Source organism: Nelumbo nucifera, chromosome 7 (assembly GCF_055504915.1).
Source record: "Nelumbo nucifera cultivar China Antique chromosome 7, China Antique-T2T, whole genome shotgun sequence".
Taxonomy (NCBI): Eukaryota; Viridiplantae; Streptophyta; class Magnoliopsida; order Proteales; family Nelumbonaceae; genus Nelumbo; species Nelumbo nucifera.
Genome location: NC_142655.1, coordinates 7,891,925 through 7,913,619, shown reverse-complemented (window position 1 = coordinate 7,913,619; position 21,695 = coordinate 7,891,925). Strand labels below are relative to the sequence as shown.

The 21,695-nt window shown below is 35.3% G+C and overlaps 1 protein-coding gene across 3 annotated transcripts in view; it reads left to right on the top strand.

Annotated features, from left to right (window-relative positions):
• Positions 1-2,665: 2,665 nt before the first annotated feature.
• The window catches only part of ABCA1 (ATP-binding cassette A1), a 122,056-nt gene continuing 103,026 nt past the window's right edge, over positions 2,666-21,695 (top strand). Inside the window, exons 1-15 of one of the 3 annotated variants that reach the window (XM_088891700.1) lie at positions 2,717-2,956; positions 3,332-3,411; positions 3,496-3,667; positions 5,764-6,158; positions 8,861-8,943; positions 10,729-10,945; positions 12,547-12,770; positions 12,914-12,974; positions 13,148-13,234; positions 15,881-16,113; positions 16,212-16,326; positions 16,413-16,502; positions 18,564-18,778; positions 18,856-18,968; positions 19,382-19,488. In XM_088891700.1, the coding sequence (XP_088747826.1) occupies positions 8,861-8,943; positions 10,729-10,945; positions 12,547-12,770; positions 12,914-12,974; positions 13,148-13,234; positions 15,881-16,113; positions 16,212-16,326; positions 16,413-16,502; positions 18,564-18,778; positions 18,856-18,968; positions 19,382-19,488 (1,545 nt within the window). In that variant the 5' untranslated portion in view covers positions 2,717-2,956; positions 3,332-3,411; positions 3,496-3,667; positions 5,764-6,158. Of the gene's footprint in view, positions 2,957-3,331; positions 3,412-3,495; positions 3,668-5,763; positions 6,159-8,860; positions 8,944-10,728; positions 10,946-12,546; positions 12,771-12,913; positions 12,975-13,147; positions 13,235-15,880; positions 16,114-16,211; positions 16,327-16,412; positions 16,503-18,563; positions 18,779-18,855; positions 18,969-19,381; positions 19,489-21,695 lie in introns of those variants that run through there. The other 2 variants (XM_088891699.1, XM_088891701.1) reach the window with 2 other exon arrangements.

Here is a 21,695-nt window from a genome sequence, read left to right as displayed (position 1 = left end):
AAAATATGTGGGGCTATTTCATTTTTATCTTTACAGAATGGACAGTATACTTCAGAGGGGCACTCGAATTATTAAAACTGGAGGTATGTTAATGGAGAGGTGGTAAAAGCAACTTAATCCCAGACTATATAGGCGTAGGTTGATAGGTAAAGATGAGGGGAGGTCTTATTATTTGATCAAAACCCTAGGGGAGGTATAAATAATTTACCCAAAAAAGAAAGGGCTTTAGGCCAATTTACTCACATTAATATGGCTGCAAAATCGTATCTGTTTGTCTGATTCAAATTTGAATTCAGGTACAATCTGCTTTAAGGCTATCTGGATTTGATTTGTTTAATTATGATTGTAATGAATATGAATCTATTCAATCTGATCTGATTCAATAATATTTAAGCATTCACATTTTATGTTTTTATTTGCATAAAATTAACATGCATCTATTAGGTTTGAATCCTGTGTCTTTACCCAAGAGAAATAACTAATTCTAGCCTCATATGTTCAAGTAGTTATTTTCAATTTGTTCTATTCACAATATACAATATCAAATTCATTTTTAGTTTAACATATTAAATATGCTAATGTAAGGAACAAAAGGGTAAAAATATGTATTTATATAGCAAAAATATTATATTTTTTACTATTTTCAAATTAATTCTTTAGACTGCGTTTGGCAACATTACATTTATGCATTGGAGTGTAAATCCCGGTTCAGGGTAAATTTGCACTCTGGTTCACTTTTGTATGTGTTTGGCAACATTACATTTATGTATTGACAAATGACAGACCAATGCATATTTACATTGATAATAAGATGTAAAAGTACATCAATAGAAAAGAATTAAATTTGCATTCAAGTGGGCTTTTGATAAAAAAAAAAAACATATGCTTTATTGGAATTCATGCTTGCATCCACTACAACTAAATGTTTGTTTGATAAGAAGGTAAATTTGTCAATACAAAACTAGCTCGATTTTGCATTTTATATGAACTGTTTTACACTATACATATTTGCATCATTTCCAAAAACAGCCTTAATGTTATTCAGCATGGTGATTTAAATCTTATGAATAATATTCAGTTTAAATTCAAGAAAAAAAATCAAGTTTGGATCTAGGTATATCTTATGATTTGATCCATTTGTAGCACTACTTATGAAATTGGTTGCTCATGAGAGATACAACATGGGAACTAAGGATTATGAGATGAATTGCACCAATACAGGTTGGACTATTCTGATTTTGATCTTTACCTGTTTTAGGTAGACAAGAAAGAAAACTACTAGTCCACCATGCTCATTAATTTCGTTCCTGTATTCCCTGGTTTATCAAAGAAAACTACTGGTCAAAGTTTCAGATTTTGTTATTGAAAACAACGTTGGAATTGGCTTTTAGTTGGAAAGAGTGAAAATAGCTTATTAAATAAATATGACTATATATGTTTTTTTTTTTTCTTTCCTGCGACATAGAATATAGAAGAGTTGATTGGCTTAGGTGGGTGGAAATCAAAGAAATTAATCTATTCTTTGCTTTTAATTTATGTATATCATGGCTTTGTTTTCCTTCATTACTATTCTACTCAAACAATAGAATGAGCTATGATGTCAAGGAATGCCAAATAGGCTAAGTTTGATAGATGAATTAAATTCATTTGGGTGTCATGGTTATCTCATTTATATTAATCAAACCCTGAAAATGATAATTCAAATATGAACAGTTTCATAAATTACCAATTTAGGATACTCAGTAGGGTTGATGTCCCACTAGAAGCTTGTGGATTATTTAGATGGTGTACTATAAATAAATAAAGAAAGATCCCATTTAAAAAAAAAGCATCCCATTCAACATTTCAGTGACTTTTATTTGCTGAATGATGAAAGCGTGGGCATTGAGGTAACTATATTTATTGTTCCTAAAAGAATCTATCATACACCAATAATACCTTGAATTTGATCTGCCATTAAGTTTGGAATCTTTACCTATTTTGCTTTTTAAGCATTGTTTGGTTGACAGAAAAATCATCTACTCAGATGATTCAAGAAGGTGCCAATTGGGTTAGTTTCTAATGTCAATGGATATCGCCCACCATGTCATAGATACTAAAGAGGGCCTACACCAAACAACTTAGCCTAATTGGATATCTCTAAACCATCTGCACTTGTATCATTTCCAGAGTTCTTACTTTTTTTTTACTTCAAGATACACATTTGGGATTTAAGCCGATCATTGGCCTATTAGATTTTCAAGGTGGGAGTGGGACCCATTGAAATGGTGGACTGGACCCTGATCATCTAATCTAGGATAGATGGGAAGTGATGGGCCCACTGACTGGTCATGGGTCCTGCTTTTCCATCATCCAAGGTTCTCTTTCTCGAGCCCTTGTTTTTTTTCTCTGACTGAGATTGTTTGGACTCTGCGTGGCCAAAGGCCTTCATGGTCTTCAAAGGAGGGCGCCATCACCGTACTTGGACCAACAATCCGGGTACGGGGCCACTGGACCACCTTCTAATGATAACAGTACCCGGAACCGGGACTTTTGTATTTTGTTTACGGTATCATGACTCAGATAATTTTTTACGCCAATTTTTCTTTTGATATCTCAGAACACGATAAATTGCAGAGAAATTTGTTGGGAGTTAGAGTGGACGTCCTTGGTGGTTAGTTCATTTGCCTCGTTTTTTTATCTGTGGCCATCGATTTTGAGTGTCTTTTCCATTCAGCCTCCTCTTCTTTCCAAGTGTCTTGACTTGAATGAGATGCTGCCCCCCTCAGCCACCTCCTCTGATTGTCTTTGAAGAATAAAACTCTGAAACCCTGAAACAGAGGCTCTCCCTGGTTTTTTGTCTTCTGGGTTTAGGGTTTTGGGGGTGGAGATGGGGACTTTCAGGCGACAGTTGGTAGCCATGCTTCGGAAGAACTGGCTTCTCAAGATACGTCATCCTTATGTTACTTTGGCCGAGGTCAGAAACTGGCTCTGGATGTTTATTGCTATCTTATCATGCCTTCTTTCACGCTTGTTCTGTGGGATGGTGATCTTTTGTTTTGATGGTGATGATGATGATCATCATGGAACTTAATTAATTCGAGATAATTGCACCTGTTACTTTACAGGTTATTGATGTTTTCTCGTGTTTAGTCATCAGTTATCAAGGGATGTATTATTGGTTTCTGGTGTTGTTCATGATTGTGAATTTGGCGGGAAATTGAACGATGCGTTTTAGAATTGTTGGAAGTTGAATTTTTTATATGTTTCTTACTGAAAATTTGGCACTACGTCTGATAAACTTTGTCACTGAAGTAGGAGGAAGTTTGAAAACTTTGTTTTTCTTATGCAGCTTATACTTCCGACTGTAGTCATGCTGTTGCTAATTGTAGTAAGAACCAGAGTTGATACACAGATTCATCCCGCACAACCGTATGCCATCCACAACCCGCTGCCTCACCTTTCATTTTTTCTTTCTATATGTAATGTTGCTATGGTGTTGTATTATGAGTTCAGGTACATTCGGAGGGGGATGTTTGTAGAAGTGGGTAAAGGTGATATTTCTCCTAGTTTCAATCAGATTCTTGGATTATTAATGGCTAAGGGTGAGTATCTGGCCTTTGCACCGGACACAGTTGAGACGAGGACAATGCTTGATTTATTGTCTCTAAGGTTTCCTCTCCTAAAGGTACATTTAATTGGCTCTTCCTTTTCCTCTCTTTTTTATTTCCTTTTCTCTATTTTGTTTCCTCGGTAGGTTTTTCACATTATTGATTGGATTACATGGTTCTTGAATGTTCTCCATCCATGGAGCTATGGCAAAATTGGGTTTATCTGAGGAAGGCAAGGCGAGGGTAAGAGTTATTAATGGTGAGATTAGAGTTTTGGTACAGGGGTGCGGAGTGGTGGAAGGAGAATCTCTCCTCTGTTGACGTCTTGTAGGCGAGATGGATGGTGATTGCCTTGAGCCACATAGGGTGGAAGAGTGGGTTACTGTTTGCTGGAACTGCCATACAAAACTGGTGGTGTGTTCTTTGGCCAGAGGGAGATTTCTCTTCATGTAGGAATCTCAGCTAGAAGTGCTTAGGGTTCTCAAAATCCTGCCCACCCTGTCTCAATGGGTGTTGTATCAAGCTGCAGCAGTGGAGCTCCTCATCTGAGATGTTGGTTGGGGTGGACTACTATTGGAAGTGGTGCTGTTTAATTGGCGTTCTCCTTCAAGTCTGGTCCTGGGTGGCTTTTAAAGAACTTAGAGGCATCTTGAGCAGTTTCATGGACATTTTAGCAGTGAACCTGGTTTGGAGGTGGGTTGATTCTCTTCATCTTTTAATTTGGGCCAAATTAATGATTCTGAGGTTGAAGGTGTCACTTTTGTGGTCAGAGTGGTGGTGGAAGGCTAGGCTCCCTGTTTGATTTTCACTCTTCTTACAAATTCTGGTCCAAGGCTAAGGTTGCTCAAGGGGTGGGTATGCAAAGATGGAGAGAATCTGAGACTTAGTAGGTGGTTCTAAATGAAGATGGTGCAGTCCAGGAGAGGGTGAAGGTTGAGGGCATCTCCAGTGGTGGAAAGGGACACCTGATAGGGGTGTCTCATGGAGGGAAGAAATGTAGGAGATGGTGGAGGCTGAAGGTGGGTTTCTGCAAGGATGGTAGCACTGGGACGGTGGGTGGAGTGTTGATGGCAAAAGGACCATGGGGATTTGAAACCAAACACTTGATTGGGTAGTCGGTTAATAAGGAATGCAGCTGTACTAAATGCATCAAACCAGTATGACTGCGGCATAGAAGCATTTGCAAGAAGAATAATGAGGTATCTGTGTTTTCTTTCTGCCGTCTTGTTTTGTTGTGGCATATGAGGGCAGAAGAGCTGGTATATGATGCCATGTTGAACAAGAAAGGGAGAGAATTTGCAATAGTCTCCACCATCAGATTGGAACATTTAATTTTGGTGCCAAATAGATATTCAACTTGCGTTTTGAACAAGATTAAAGTGTGGGGAGCCTCATGTTTTTGCATCAATGGAAATATCCATGTAAACCAACTAAAACAATCCATAAAATGAATATAATATTTGAATCCTGAAGTGGAAGGTACAGGGGAAGGACCCCATACATTAGATACAATTAACTCTAATCATCTAATGGAGCAGTAACTTTAGACTGACTCTGACAGTAAGGAAGGCAATGACCTTTCCCAAGTTGACAAGATGAACATAATTCTAACTTGGTGCCAGATGTTGAAACTGGATCTGTCATCAACATTGGCCGAAGTGGAAAACCCTACTTTATTTAATTGCAAACTTGCTGGCTGCTCTGGTAGTTGATAGAGTCCGTTCTTACTCACATCCTATAGGAGAGTTGTTTCTGTGATCCAGTCCTTCACATAGAAAACAGAGGGCTGAAGCTCAAACAACACATTGTTGTTAGTAACAAACTGGTGTACAGATATCAAGTTCTTTGAAATCTGAGGAATATGCAATAAATTGCACAGAACAAAATCACATGATGGAGTAGATAAGAAAGAAAAACCAGTATTTTTAATTTTCAAACCTGTTCCTTCTCCAACATGAAATTGCTCTGGCCCATGATATTCATTATGGAACTTCGGTTTATCATGGGCTGAGGTAATGTGATTAGTGGCCCTGGAATCCGGGTACCGCACTCTGTCAACATCTGAGGTAGAAACATTAGCAGTATGGGCTACAGGAAATTTAGGTTTAATACTTTTGTTAAATCTTCTTTACAATACAAGGCTGAGCATACTTGAGTTTTGCAAATTCGACAGGTACCTTTGTAAGGTGTACCCTTCTGAGTTGAAGCAGATTGAGTCTTGCCCTTGTTGGCTGACTCTTTAGAGGGAGTGGTGGAGGAGGGAACCCTTTGACCAGTCAGTTGCTATCATAGTGGGCTGATGGAGGATATTCCATGTTGAGTTCTGTCATTCTGGGGATGAACTGGAGCTTCCACAGCATATAGTTGTTTCCATCCAGCTTGGTGGTGATAGCAAGAACGTTCAACATTACTGTTGAACTTAATGATGCACAGGCCAGTTGAGTGGATGTACCATTGAGGGATGCAGTATCAATTGAAGATTCAGATGCCATGGATGTTTCCTGATGCTCTGATACAATAAAGAACCAGAGCTTGAGAGAGAAACCAATCAATACACCAGATTCAGTGGTATGATTGTATTATTTTTAGTTAATTGTATTTTGGTACATAGAGTAGTTGAGTTCTATTCGTACTCAATTAATGTGAGTCTGGGTGTTAATTGAGTGTCATTCTGTCACGTAGGGGGCATGGGCTGCATGGCTCGCAAGATGTGGGCCTACTGGGCCTAATTACCAATAGCTCAGGATGAATTTCAGGAAAGTGCTTGGTGTCTCTTTTCCTATGGAGAGGATTTTGCGAGGGAGTGGTTCAGGTCTATGGAGATCATGGACCAAGAGGTCTGCTCCAAGGCAAAGAAGAAAGAGATATGTTTGGAGAAGTTTTCAGACAGCAGTAGTGACTCTGGTTACTTATCAAATGGCCTAGACTGTCTTTCTGGTTGCAGAAAGTCAAATATCTTGGCATAAATTTTATGGTGATGTGTGGTGGTGTCGATTTGTAACAGAGGTGCCTGTTGTATTTGTGGCATGAGCCAAGGCAGAAAAGGTCAAAATTCTGCAGCCTGAAACTTTGGGTTGGGTTCTACTTTTTTGGAGTTTCTTTTGCATTTCTGGTTTGGCTGGGTGTGAGTGGTTTGCTGGCTGTTTTCCTTTTAGGTTGTTGGTCTTAGGTGCTGAGGTTTGATAGGCTCGGGATTGGGCCTGGGCTTTTGTTTCTTTTTCTTAGTCTGGGCTAGGGGTGAGCAAGAAAAACCGACCGAAAAATGACCAAAACCAAACCAGTTGGATCGTTATTAAAAAAACTGAAGGTACCGGTTTGGTTTTGGTTTACCAATATAGAAAACTGACAGTTAATCGAACCGACTGATAGACATATATTTCTATATATTTATGTATATTATATATTTTTTATATATTATAAATTAGTAAATATGCATTATATATAAAATATTTCTAGTTTTTTATTATATATTTATATTTTTTATAATATATATTGTAAATATAAAAAACCCAAAAAACTAACAAACCGAACCAATGGTGAACCAAACCGGTCAACCGATTAACTGATCAGTTTTGGTTACCGGTTTTTCCAAAAACCGGTTACCCCAGTTCAGTTTTAAAATTAGGCCCATGGTTTGGTTAACCGAACCGTTAGCACCCCTAGTTTAGGCTCCTATTCATTGCTGTCTTCTTTTTTCTTGTATACCTCTTGCAAACTCTCTTTCTTTTTAAGAATGTTTTTACCTTTCCTTTTTTTCGAAAAAAACTAATCATATCTATATCTATATTTATACTACTATTAAAAGTGTGAATGAGAGTTTGGAACTTTTGTTTGAATAAAATACCCCAATTTTTGAATTTGGTCCCTCTCTAATTGTAAGGACAGAATGTAATTTGAACAACCATTTTCCTCCTCATTCAAATCCCTCTCATTTACATTCACCGAATCCTATTCTTGACTAGAATTCCCCTATTTTTGAATTTGGTCTCTCTCTAATTGTGAGGGGATATAAAATGTAGTTTGAACTAATACATTTCTCCTCATTCAATTCCTTATCATTAAGTCTTATATTTAGGGTATTAGCTCCCATTTTTTCATTGAATCTTATATTAATTAACCATATTAAAGAAAATTAAGTGTGACAAAGAATAATATTTTTATTGATGATAGAAATAAATATAAATTTAAAACCAACCCAAAAATGGAGTTTTTTTCTTGTTTGGTGGTGAGTCAACAATTCAACCTTTTGGGTCAAAATGTGTGAACCCTTGATGCCATAATTAAATAATAATAAAAAATAAAAAAATAACATATAAAAGTATAAAAACTACAAAAAATTTTGTAGAAAACATTTGGGCACATCTCTAATATTGTATACTCATTATATTAAACAAAAATAAGTGTGACAAATAAGAATAATTTTTATAGACAAAGAAATATAAAAAATTGTAGAAAATTTTGGAAATATATTATTTACTATCATCATTATCATCATAAAAAAACGCCACATTCAAAGCACATGTGCACTTACTAGTCTATCTATATTGATAGATAGATTGTTAAAAAAAAGTCCATCTATATTGATATATAAATAGATTCTATTCCCCTTCTTTCCCTTTTCTTGAATTGCCTCTGAAGGGATTATACAAACTCATAGAAAAGGAGAAATTAGCTTTGAAAACAAAGTAGAATGTTTTCCTCCTGTTGTGGATTACTTTTTGTTGGACTGCGAAGGGCAATCCTCATGTGAGAGGTAGCTAATGACTGCTTCTGTTTCAGCAGGTTTTCTTTTGCAAAAATGATCTCGTAACCTAATAAAAGATGAGAAAAAAGAACAGCACTGATAAATAAAAGCAAGAAAAAACCTTACAAGTGTTAATTTTCTCGTGTATTGCCTCCCCACAGAATGCCCTAATTTTGGGTGGGAAATGGTATTGTTCCACTCCAACCAGCCTTAACTTGGAAAACCAAGGGGAAATTAGTGTTAGAAGAAAGTCCAAGACTCCAAGTCTAGTCACTCAACTAGTCCACTTGTGAAGTGGACCTTTTTTGTTATTAAATTCTTAGTATTGTACACAACATTGTCCTTTGTTAATGAAAGATTCTGTTGCTCATGAGAGAGGTGTGGAACTGGATGTATGGTCCTTAAGATATTCTTTTTCACGAAAAAAAGATCAAGAAATCTTGGAATAACACTTTGGCAATGCATAATTTATTTCATAAAAATGATGTATAATTTATTAAAAGGTGCTTCTCCCCCTATTATACAGATGGTTGCCAGGGTTTACCAAGATGAGCTAGAGCTGGAAACATATATACATTCAGATCTTTATGGTGCTAGTAATGAAGACAAGTAAGCCATCTTTCTTTCAATTTTGAATGCTCTTTATTCTTTCAGTGTCATAATCACATTAAGCTTGAAATAATTAAGCAAGATTTTACTCTTTTACCTCCTTTTCCTGTCTTGGGATTGGGAGTTGTAAGAGATGATGAGGGTGATTATTCTTTACCTTTCCCTTGGAATCTAATTGTTTTTTTTTATAACCCTATTTGTGTTGATAATCCTTTTTCAAGGCACTTATCCCCACCCCCCACCCCTAAGGTACTTTTTGTAGGAGCAATTTAATTGGGAAAGATTTTGCTTTAAATAAGGGTGTCTAACCAGGAAGCTTGATCCCCCATCCAAGGATGTTCTCCAATTGTTCTACCTTTTCTATGTGCAAGGTTTAAAATGTCAATGTTGATGGAAATGTTGGTTGTGAAAATATAGGAAACATTTAAGGAAGCTTCAGAAGTGCTGTAAAAATTATAGACATCGAGGAAACATTGCAAAATATGTTGAAATATGCAATGATATTTTATGAAATGATAAACAATATAGATAGATCCTTTTAAATTATTATATTGTTCCAAACCATCAAACAAAACCAAGAAGCTAGGTTAATAGACAAAAACAAATGCTGCAAAGTTGTCTTGTATAAGTAAGTTCAAACAAAATTTAAACTCAGAATATGCAAATGTTTCAAAAAGTATATCAAGCTGGCTCAAAGTGGTCATCGTTTCCATTAGGTGACTGCTGCTCCACTTTTTTTACAATATTGTTGTCAACTCATCATGTTATAATACCTTCTCATGTGTTCCTCCGGATATTACCAGTAATTTTCATTGGGGAATATGCTAATTCTAGTTATAATTCTTATCTATACTCCTGGAAATAGACATATGTTGTGAAAATATTAGGAAATGTATTGACATTCTAAACCATGGTATAGTTGTCAAGGTGATGCCTAGGCACCTGCGTAGGTGATGTTTAGGCGACAAGGTGCCCATGGATGGTTGCCTTGCTTAATCGCCTACCTAGTTAGTACATGCCTTCTATGAAATGCTTTCATATTTTTTGCTTTTTTGATATTATAATAATTAAATAGATATTATTAAACTAAAATATTCATTTTGTGAGTTTACATACTAGTTTCTTTTTATTATTTTCTTATTTGTTAGGGTTCAATCAACACACATATTGGTGTGTGCTGTCTTGAACCCTCAAAAACCTGAACCAATAAGCAAGGAAGAACTTAAAAATCTGCCAATCAATTTTAATTTCATTAAAAAAGAGGAACTTTATTACAATAAGAAAGGGGAGGGATAAAAACTCTTAGCCGTAAATGTACCATTTGTCTTTTAAATGAAATTTCTTAATTATAAAAAAGCAGTACATCAGTATACTAGAAACAAGACCATAAGAAAGACAAACCATAATCATCAATTTTTAACTTTTAAATGTTCCTAGGATTGTATTCTGTATTTGTAGGTTATTAAGATTTCTTGGGTGGATTAGCAATGGGTCTAGCCCTTAGAATATTTTGGGGTGCCCATGCATTATTTATCTCTTGGTACCTTCTTTTCCTTTGTTTGATAAATTTGCCTGATGAGCTACTATTGATTTTTTTTTAAATACTTTTCCTATTTGTCTACCTTAGAAACAATATTAATTACACCATAGCCGTACAGTTATTCTTTCTGCAATTTTTTGACTCTGAACATTTTAATATGCACACTATTGTATTTCTGTGGAGGTTGATGATGTAGAACTTGACGCAGGGAGAGAGCTAAAGGACATTTTTTCCTCTTTGTCCAGGAACTGTTCAAATCCTAAAATCAAAGGAGCAATTATATTTCATGAACAAGGCCCTCAATTATTTGACTACAGTATACGCCTTAACCATTCATGGGCTTTTTCAGGATTTCCTGATGTCAAAACTATCATGGACACCAATGGACCCTATCTCAATGATTTGGAATTGGGTGTTGACACTGTACCAACTCTTCAGTATGGATTCAGTGGTTTTCTGACTGTATGATCTCTTCTCTCTTCCCCTCTTTTTTGGCTGATGATCTAAAGAGTTTTAGTTTTAGGGCCTGTTCATTTGTTCTGAAGTCTGACATTTGAAAGTGTAATAATTACATTAAGAGGTATATTGGTATTGGTGAAATTTTCTTTCCTCTAAACTCTGAATGCAGAGAATGTTGTTCTGAATTCTGAAAACTATCAAATATCCATTTTGATCCCATATATGAGAGTTTTTGTTTGCCTTTTTGGGGGTATCATTGGAAAACAAAAAGTTGTATGATTGCACTTTAAGAAGTAAGAGATAAGAGGAAATGAACAACCAATTTTCTCATAAAGTTAAAAGATTCCTCTTAAGAGATAAGAGTTAAGAGGAAACGAACAGACCCTTAACATACTTTTTTCTTGATAAGTGAACTGAAAGAATTTTATTAATGAAAGAGTTAGTTTTGGTATTCAAGAACAACCTATAATCATATGAAAAATTAGACTACCTCAAGGATATACTACCTAACCATGGAAATCAGGTAATAACGAGGTAGCTTAACATGTAAAGTGACATGTAGGTGACAATGCACTCATGGAGGGTCGGCTCGCTTAATCACCATGATATTTTTTACACAGTGCTCTTGGATACTTCAATATTCTTAGCTTTCTGATATTATAATAATAAAACAGACATTATTAAACTAAATTATTCAGTTTAAGTTAAAATACTATTTTCTTTTTATTATTTTTCTTATTTGTTAGGGTTCAAGCAAGATGTATACTGTCTTGAACACTCAAAGACTTCAAAACCTGAACCAATGAGCATGGAAGAACTCAAGATTTTATCCAATCAACACATATTGATTTTCTTCTTCTTCTTCTTCTTCTTCTTTCATTCTTTCTTTTCTTTTCTTCTTTTCCTAGGACGGAATATAGAGGCTCAACCTCTCTATTTTTCTGAAATTTCTTTTCTTTCTTACTTTTTTTTTTCATGATTATGTTGATTTTCTATGTTTTCAATGAAGTTTATATATTTTATGAAGATTATAGATAACTAATAGTGAAAGACTGCTTGCTATGGAATATAGCAAATTACCCTAGGGTTTTATTAAAAAAAATCCTATTGCTTAGGTGATGCCTAAGTACCCACCTAGGCGGCTAGGCCACAAGGCGCCTCTATTGCCTAGCCTTGTCTTGGCACTTTGAAAACTATGGTGTGTCTGTATATGTATTAGCAACAGAAAGAAGTTTTAGTTCCAAAATAAACAATTAGAGTGGTTGTAAATTTATTTGCATGTCTAACAAAGAGTGTATGATGGACATTCTTTTGGACACATCCAGTCTTTTTGACTGCTTTTCAAATCTATTAAATCAAGCCTGACAAAATTGCTACATGATGTAAATAAAATTTTAATTTGCAGAGCTTCTCTAATCTGATTCTTTATAGCTTGGTTAAATTGCAAAATCTAGCTTAAAACTGTTTATATCAGTTCTAGAATAGAATTTAATGATGACATTATTAAGTGGTGACTCTTAAAAGTTTGAATCTGTATTTCAGGTAGTGATTTGACAACTTAGTGTTTTATTTTAATTTCATTTCAACTTTAATTCTTATTGCAGCTACAGCACGTAATAGATTCATTTATTATATTTGCTTCTCAACAAGATGAAGCTAAAATTGCCCTGGAAGACAATGAACCGTCTTTAAATTCATCTGGAACTGCCTCTGTCAAGCTTCCCTGGACACAATTTGGTCCTTCAAACATAAGGATTGCTCCATTTCCCACTCGGGCATACACTGATGATGAGTTTCAATTCATCATCAAGAAGGTTATGGGTGTACTGTATGTAACTTTGAACTTTCATATCCCTGCACTTTCATTGATTTTTTCAGCAATCTTGCATTATTTTGTGGAATAAAAATCTATGCTTATGAGCCTCTAATTTCTAAGGAGTTATTTTGGTTGCAATAAATTGTTATTTACAGGTACCTTTTAGGATTTCTCTACCCAATTTCTCGTCTGGTCAGCTATTCCGTGTTTGAGAAGGTTTGGGAATGAGTATGAGATAAAATATAAGTGATTTTTTAATAATATATGTTAACATAGCTAACTATTTAGAGTTTTGCTTTCACATTTTTTTGAGATGTTAAAATTTATTAATCATTGTCTTTGTACCATCAGCTTTTATTATTTATATATCTCAAATTATTGTGTTTCAGGAACAGAAGATTAAAGAAGGTCTTTATATGATGGGCTTGAAAGAAGAGATATTCTATCTTTCTTGGTTTATTACATATTTTTTCCAGGTAAAGTTCTCTTCTGTTGCGTTTTTTTTGGCTTTTTTGTTGTTCTTCATATTAGATACTTGTAACTTCTATTAGCGAGTATTCATATACGAAAAGGGGATGTGGGTCCATACGAATATAACTAGATGCAGAAATTGAAATTATCATACAATTCCACGACTAATATATTTTCATATTCTCGAATTTAGATAAGTAAAATTTTTCAGGACTTTGGCAGAGTTCTATGAGGGAGGGCATGATTTCAGTAACACCAAGGAGTATTTCCATTACCTCTCGTGGTAGGGTTAGGGGGAAAAGTGTCTTGCTTTAACTTCTCTTTTGGAGGGTTGTTCCTTGCCTCCTTGGGCCTGAGTAGGGGGGACCCGGCTTGGCCCTTTTTTTGGCTTGTTTTCGGTGTCCCAGCATGGCTAATGTCTTTTTTTGGTTCTTGAGTGTCACGGTTGTTATCTGCCGTTGGTCCTGGTTGTGGCTTAGGTGTTCTTGGGTCTTTGTCTGTTTTGCATGTTCGCTCCTCATTGAGCATTCTCTTGTACTATTTTTCCTCTCTTTTAATGCTATATACTTTCTCTTAAAGAATTTTTCTTTTTTTTTTTTCAGGACTTTGGTCAACCCTACATTCTATGACCTGCTTTCCCCTTTCTTGTTGTATGATCTTAGTTTCTTTTGCTTTGTTACATGGATACTAGTACAAATGATGGAACCTGACCTGGGTATGTGGTGTCAAACTTGGCGATCCTGAAAAAAAAGGATTCAGGGACTTGGCTATGTTAATGCAAACAACACTAAACCAATAAAAGTTGATTGCACTAAATTGTGAAACATTATAAATTTCTCATTCAATGAATCAATGTCCAATTCTACCCTAAGATTTTGGAGTTCTTTAGTGAGATATTATAGATGTGAAAAAAAGAGTCTCCTCAAGGCTGACTAAGGACATTGAAATTTGATGCAAATGGGTAAAGAGAAGTGCAAATTCATTTGCAGATGGCTTAGCTAGGGAGGGGTCAATAGGAATTCTGTTTTTTTGATCTCAGACTCTCAGTTGTAATTGTTTTCTTTATTTTGGGTGTATTTTTGACTGTTTTGGGGAGTTAAGATATTTTAACTCCTCTCCTCTGTATTTTTATTCTTAATGAATCTTCTGTTTTTGATAAAAAGAAAGTGTCATTCTTGGTGTTGGTGTCCACATGTCTGACATTGATAGTTTGATACATTACTATGACATCCATTTTGAAGTGTCCCTCTAATATAGCTGCCTCCTAAATTTTAAAATTAAAATGCCTTTGGCCTTGTTTGCTATCACTTGTACTTTTTATTTGATTTATAACAACTTAAACTTAAGACAAAAGTGTTCAGGAAGTTTACACCAAGGAGGAACAAGAAAGAGAAAAGGGGCAGAGGGAGAGAGCAAAGAGGATGGGCCTTTCATTGTCTTCTGTTTGTCTTAGGGGTGCAATTTGGGTGGGTTTGGGCTGGGCTTTTAGTCAAATTTGATTAGCCCGCCCAAAAACTCGGGCCCAATGCAATGTAAATTCTTTAAACTGGGTACCAATGCATTGTAAATTCTTCAAATCGGGTACCAATGCAATGTAAGTTCTTCAACTTGGGTACCCGACTTGCACCCTTTGTTTGTCTTTCCTCAATAGAAACTCCCACTATTTGTATTAGTTTCAGAACTTAATCCAGCATAGAAGTGAAAAGGAGCCCACTTCGTTTATTTTTCCTGTTTAACTGGATGGTTCAATGTAAAAGTTGTTTGAACCTGCTGGTTTTCATTGAACTGTATTGGGGCCTGGTTCTTGTGCAAGCAGTTTGGTGGGTCTGGTCTTCAGAATATTGTCATAATCATACTAACATCTTCCATTTGTGAATTGTCACTTTTGCATTGCCACAAGCCCCAAGAGCTGATCTCTTGATCTTATTTGGAGGGTTGTTCCTCAACAGCATCAAAGTAATTATTCTTCAAGCCTTCTGAAGTACTCAACTGCTTGTTCATTTGGAGGAAGGAAAATTACCATTTCTTGTTAAATTAAGATTTTTATTGTAATGGTTATAGTTTTCTGTTCATTTATAGGTCTAATCTTTATGACAAATCTTATAATGGGATATTTCATCCTACAACTGATATCATGAAGAACTACAGGAACTTTGGCATACTAAAAATGTTCAAAGCAACTATTGTAAAAAAGGCACCTATTGTTATTCTATTATAATCAATAATGCTTGACATACCATTATTGGAAATCAGAAATAACACATGCTAGTGGTGGCAATTCTTGAACATATTATTTTTTCCCACTCTGGACACATCTGACTATTGAATATGTTTCAGCTTGGCATTGCACCCAGAATATGAGCCCTAAACTTATCATTTGCTTAATAAGATCATATTCTTTTGGGTTGTCTTTTCTGACAAGGATGTTTATGATCTCACATGTATGCTGTTAACTGTAGTATAATAAATTCCTGGTTTTCATTCTATTTTATAAAATTTTAGGGGGGATGTGATTTCCCTTTCCATGCTTTGCTTCCTTCTACATTGGTTGTTATATTGCAATGAATTTTTTTTTTCAGGTTTTGTTTATATTTCAGGACATTTTGATGGGGTTTTCATTTTTCTTTTCCATACTTTGCTTCATTTTACAGTTTGCCATTTCTTCTGGTGTCATAACAATCTGTACAATGGGGAGCCTTTTCAAGTATAGTGATAAGTCAGTGGTTTTCATGTACTTCTTTTTGTTTGGACTCAGTGCAATCATGCTTTCCTTTTTGATCTCTACATTCTTCACTCGAGCAAAGACAGCTGTTGCAGTTGGGACGCTTGCTTTCCTTGGAGCCTTCTTCCCTTATTATACAGTCAATGATCCAGATGTCCCTATGTTAGTACTCATGTTAATACAAATTTCTTAAAATTTCTTTTTTGTACTTAAAAGTTCTATGCTTCAATTAGTACTCATATGGAGAGTCTCTGCCTTAGGATATTAAAAGTTATTGCTTCTTTGCTTTCACCTACTGCTTTTGCTCTTGGGACGGTTAATTTTGCTGATTATGAACGTGCTCATGTTGGAGTTCGTTGGAGCAATATATGGCGGGTACATCTTTACATATGATCTTGTTTTCAAAGTTCTTTTCCTCTGTTATTTCTATTTTCTAAACTTTCTGTTCAATGGTCCTGTAGGCATCATCTGGAGTTAACTTTTTGGTTTCTCTCATTATGATGTTACTTGATTCAATTTTATACTGCGCAATTGGTCTATACCTGGATAAGGTATTTCTTTCATGCTTTTCTTTTTCTTTTTCACGTGCTTATGCTTTCATCATGATGTCTGGAGCCAATTCTTCCTTGTCTTTGGAAGGGAATTCTCTATGATGCACAGGGCTAAGAGTATTTTCCTTTAGTACAGTAATCAGAAATTCAAATTGTCTAGTTTGGCCAGCTTTTTCAGTCTCTTGGAATATATCCAAGGAGCAGCCTCCCTGTGTAGGCTTCTGATCCAGTCCACCCTTCCTAAGACCTCAGATAACTGGGACCAACATTGAGTAATGGCCTTTTGTATGGCTTTGTTTAACAACTTTATAAATAATCTGGCGAATGTTTATTCAGAATAAGCCAGAGGATAATAATTGACATCCAATGCAAACTATCCAAGTTATCCAACTGTATGAATTTTTTTAATTGATGGGTAACTGTATGAAATCTTTAAAACCTTTTACCATTGAACCTGGGTTCAGTTCAGCACCTGGTTATGTTTTACAACTCCATGGAAGTCTATCTATGAAATGATTCTTTGGAAAGGATAAAAATGAAATGACCTCCGAAGACTAACAGGGGTACATGGAAAGACTGGAGGGGAGGGCTAACCATAAGTGCAGGAGAATGAGCAAATAGTTCATATCTATTCACCACAAATAGTCTTCTTCTGTCTATTATGTTTTTAGAATATTTTCTCTGATTATCCGCTCAATGACTGCCTGTGAATCTTCCTCCACCTCCAAACGGCATTCTCAACTTAAAAAGTTAGTGGTATTTCCAACCTCCACCCAAGGTTTAAAATGTCAGTGTCAGTAGAAATGTTGGTCATCTAAATTTAGGAAACATGTCAAATGTCAGAACGTATGGAAATATTGTAAAAGTTATAGACATGGTGAAAACATTATAAAACATGCAATAATATAGAATGATATTTTATAAAATGACAAAAGAAGCATAGGTACACCTTTTTAAATTATTACCTTGTTCCAAATCATTAAACAAAGCAAAGAAACTAAGGTTATAAGCCTAAAACTAAGTTTTACCATCACCACAACCAAGTCCTTCTGTTCATATTGAATTGGCTAAAAGTTTTTACGTTTGCTACCACTTACGTGACTCTCCTTTATCTGGATGTGGGCCTTTTATTTTATCTTATGTTCTAGACATGCAAGGTTGTTGGGTTTTCTGGTGGTTGTCTTACTATATTTCTTCATATGTCCGAGTCAGCATTGTCATGTTTGCGTGGACTTGGCCTTGTAATATTGTTTATTTTTTTTGATCAGCAAAGTCGAATTTTATTCTGAAAATAGAAAACGATGCTGTATGTACAAGGAGTACATGTTTCTGTACAAGAACAAGGACCCATAGTAGCATAACATATTTCCATTCCTGTGCTCCATTAAGAGCCCCACAATTGACACAAATTTAACCCAATGAATATTTCTCCCAACACAGATATTTTCTACCCACCCCTTCACGAGCTGGGGTATCTGCCAAAGAATTAGGAGATCCTGTAACCCAGAGAATTTCTGCTTGTATTCTTTGGCATGATCCTCTAGCATTGCTGATCATGTTCAAACTTCATTGTTTTTTGTCTGATTTTTCTGTTTTTTGTTTTTGTTTTCTGTAATTTTCCTACTTTGATCTTGATTGAATCCTCATTATTAATAGAAAAAGCTATTGCAAAATGACTGTTAATCAGGTTGTTGTCTGTCATGAATAAGTTTTCAAAGCATTTAGTTCTACACTACTTTTTTCTGATCAGTAACAGAAATTACTTTTATTAAGTTTAGTCATATACTCGTATGCTACTTTAGAGTTGGAAGTTCAAAACTTTTGGACTCTTTATGTCCATTTCTTTTGTTTGGTTTTGTCTATTTTGGATTGGTTAAATTTTCTTTTGTTTACATGTTTCTAATTACTTTCCTTTTCTTTTTTGATATGTAGTTTCTAACTTCTTTTCTTTTCTTTCAATAAATTTGATATATGCTTTAAAAAAGAAAGGAAATTTCTATTCATGCTTCATATCTTCTTTGTACATGGAGAAACTTTGAGATATTTGTATTTTCAAATCAGGTACTTCCTAGGGAGAATGGAGTTCATTATCCATGGAACTTTTTATTCAAGAGTCGGTATCGGCAGAAGAAAAGCATGATGCAAGATGATGCATCTGGTCTAGGGGTTAAAGTAAACAATAAGTTTTGCAATAATGGTGTCATGTTTAATGATATTTCTATGCCTACTATTGAAGCAATAAGCTTGGATATGAAACAACAAGAGCTTGATGGAAGGTATGTATTGATTTTTATGACTTCCATGTATGGATGTTCATCTTTCTTACCTTTGATACATATTACTTGTTTTGCAGATGTATTCAAATCAGGAATCTGCATAAGGTATACGTTACTGAAAAGGGCAAATGTTGTGCTGTGAACTCATTACAGCTTACCTTATACGAAAATCAGATTCTTGCTCTTCTGGGTATCTTACTAACATTGTTTCTGTGATGGATAGATTCCATTTCTTATGCTTGTTATTAGGTGACTCTTTAACTGCATTTCTTTTTGAGTTGATGCAATTTGTTCATTAACTAGTAAGTGATGATAATTTGTTTGAGTTTCCATGTCTATCCATTCCCTTTTTTTCAGGACACAGATTAATAAATTTCTTGTTCTTTTTTCTGATAAAAAAATCTTGTTCTTTTAACTATTATCAATGATTAATATTTAATTTGATATTAAATCTCCACTGACTTTATTAAATCTCCACTGACTTTATTTGCCTTTCTTTTCTTTAATAAATTTTCTTTTTTATTTATTACCAAAAAAATGACATAAGATTTCTATCCTTTTTATTTGCATTGGTTGCACTGATTAGATTGTTTTACTTTGAAGGGCACAATGGAGCTGGCAAAAGCACAACCATTTCTATGCTTGTTGGCCTTTTGCCTCCTACTTCAGGGGATGCTTTGGTTTTTGGAAAGAATATCCTAACTGACATGGTATATTTTATCTTTTGAAAGCTTACTTTTCTCCTTGTTAATTGCCCCGGTATATAAGTGCCTATTAAATCTTGTCAAATAATCTTTTTCTAAATTACTAGTTTTTGTGCTGCATGTTATCCATACATGACTTCTATGATCAAATATGGTTGATGGTTTATCCATATATGAATTCTATGGTCAAACATGGTTGATGGTTCATATAGTTATATCTTCAGGCATCCATGATTAGGACTGTGAATGGATCAAATCAAGTTTACAATCCAGTTAATTATAGTTGGTTTGTGGCTATGCTATAAATCAGATGGATCTTGGTACTTTTGGTTTCATATTACAGAGGCCACAGTCTTGGCTTTCAGAGTGAACATATTGTTCCAATGGGTTCCAAGATTTTCCAATGGGCTAAGAGGGGGATGGGGTGTTCTGGTGGGTGGATGTAGTGCTGGCCTGAAAGTTGTTTTTCTTCTACTGTCCCTGCTTTCTTGTATTCTTTTCCTTCTCCACATTATTAATATATCCTTTTCTTATTTGTTTCTCAACTTGAAAATAAAACAGGGATGGAAAAAAAACTGCAAATATATAACAAAAAACAAGAAATAATATATTATCCTGAAATAATGGTCTTCCAGTACGACTCAAATCTCCCCACTCCACCCAGGTATGATTTCGTATGGTGGAACACAAAAAATAAATACTATACTCTTACAAGAGATCATTGATAGAAGTCATAGAACCAAGATCTTCTCATAATCTTACACTCTTGCAGGAAACCATACCATACTTGATGGAATTAGAAAAGGCAAAAAGGATTCTAGTTTTGATTGGTCATGAAACACACAATTGCTAGATTTCCATTGGACAATCTTCAAAGCGACATTTGCATTTACCTTACCCAGAACTTTTCAATTCAATTTGTGGTCTTTATGATATTTTGGGCAAATGACTATTGCATTGCTACGTAAATTGTTATGTTACTTTGGGGTGGAGCAAGGTGTAGTATGGAAAAGGGTTGATGGGAAAATTTATGGGATGGGAGTGAAGTAGTGTAACACCATCTTTTTTTTTTGATAAATAACAGAAATTTCATTAATAGTTAAAGAAAACAACAATTACAACCTCCAAGAGGATGGGTAAGCTCTCTCAATCCTCCCCAAGGACAACAGAAACAAAAGCACAAACAATTACAAGCAAGCCCAGTAGCCCGCAAAGATTGAGCCCTTCCCACCCCTGTTTAGCTAAGGCATCTACAAAGGAGTTGGCACTCATTTTAACCCACTGATGTCTTACTACCATACCCCTTGAAAGCCATTTGAACTTCTTTTTTTCATTTGCATATTCCCATAGTCCATTCTCTTCTTTTTTTCCAACCAGCCAATAACTATCTTAGAGTCACCTTCAATGACTCAGAAAATAAAGCCAAGACTTGTCCTCCCTCATTCCTGAATACACTTCCAATACCTGAAGGCCCGGAATTACCTTCATTGCTTCCATTAAAATTTAACTTTATAAACCCTTTGTAGAGAGATTTATTGTATTTGGTTGTGTTTGGGTTTTCTTTTGGGGAGGGTGCTGTAGGTTACAAGGGTATATTTGTAATGTTGATAAATTCTAGGGACTTGTATGTATTTATGGGAGGAAGAGGGGCCTATGTGAAATTCTGATATAATTGGGTCTTTTGCTTATTTAAGCCATTGGTTGTGTGGGATTAGGGTTGAGTGAGAGTGGATATTTTGTTGTGAGTCTATAGAGAGGTCATCCATGTATCTCTTGTTCTCATAGTAGATATTTTTCCCTCTCTTCCCGTGGATGTAGGCTACTGAGCTGAACCATGCTATATCTTGGTGTTTTCTCTATTTCTTCTTGATTTGTTATTCTATTTTTTATGTTCGTTGACACCCTTCAGCTGGTCGAGACCACAATGGAGTAAAGACAACTTTCCTTGGAGCTTATTCGGTCACTTCCTCCTAGCTATTCAATAGCAGCCCTATTGGAATATCCTCAAACATTTTTAGGGATTTCACCCATTGCATCACTCTAATTGTAACAACCTCCAGAATTGCACTTAATCTCCTTTCCTTATCCTGGAATATCCTTTGATTCCTTTCTTCCGTAACTATCCAACTTATAGAAGCTCTTGTGCATCTCCATAGAGCTTTTTCCCTTATCTTCATCCCACTAATATCCAAGGAGAACGGAAGGGAATTTTA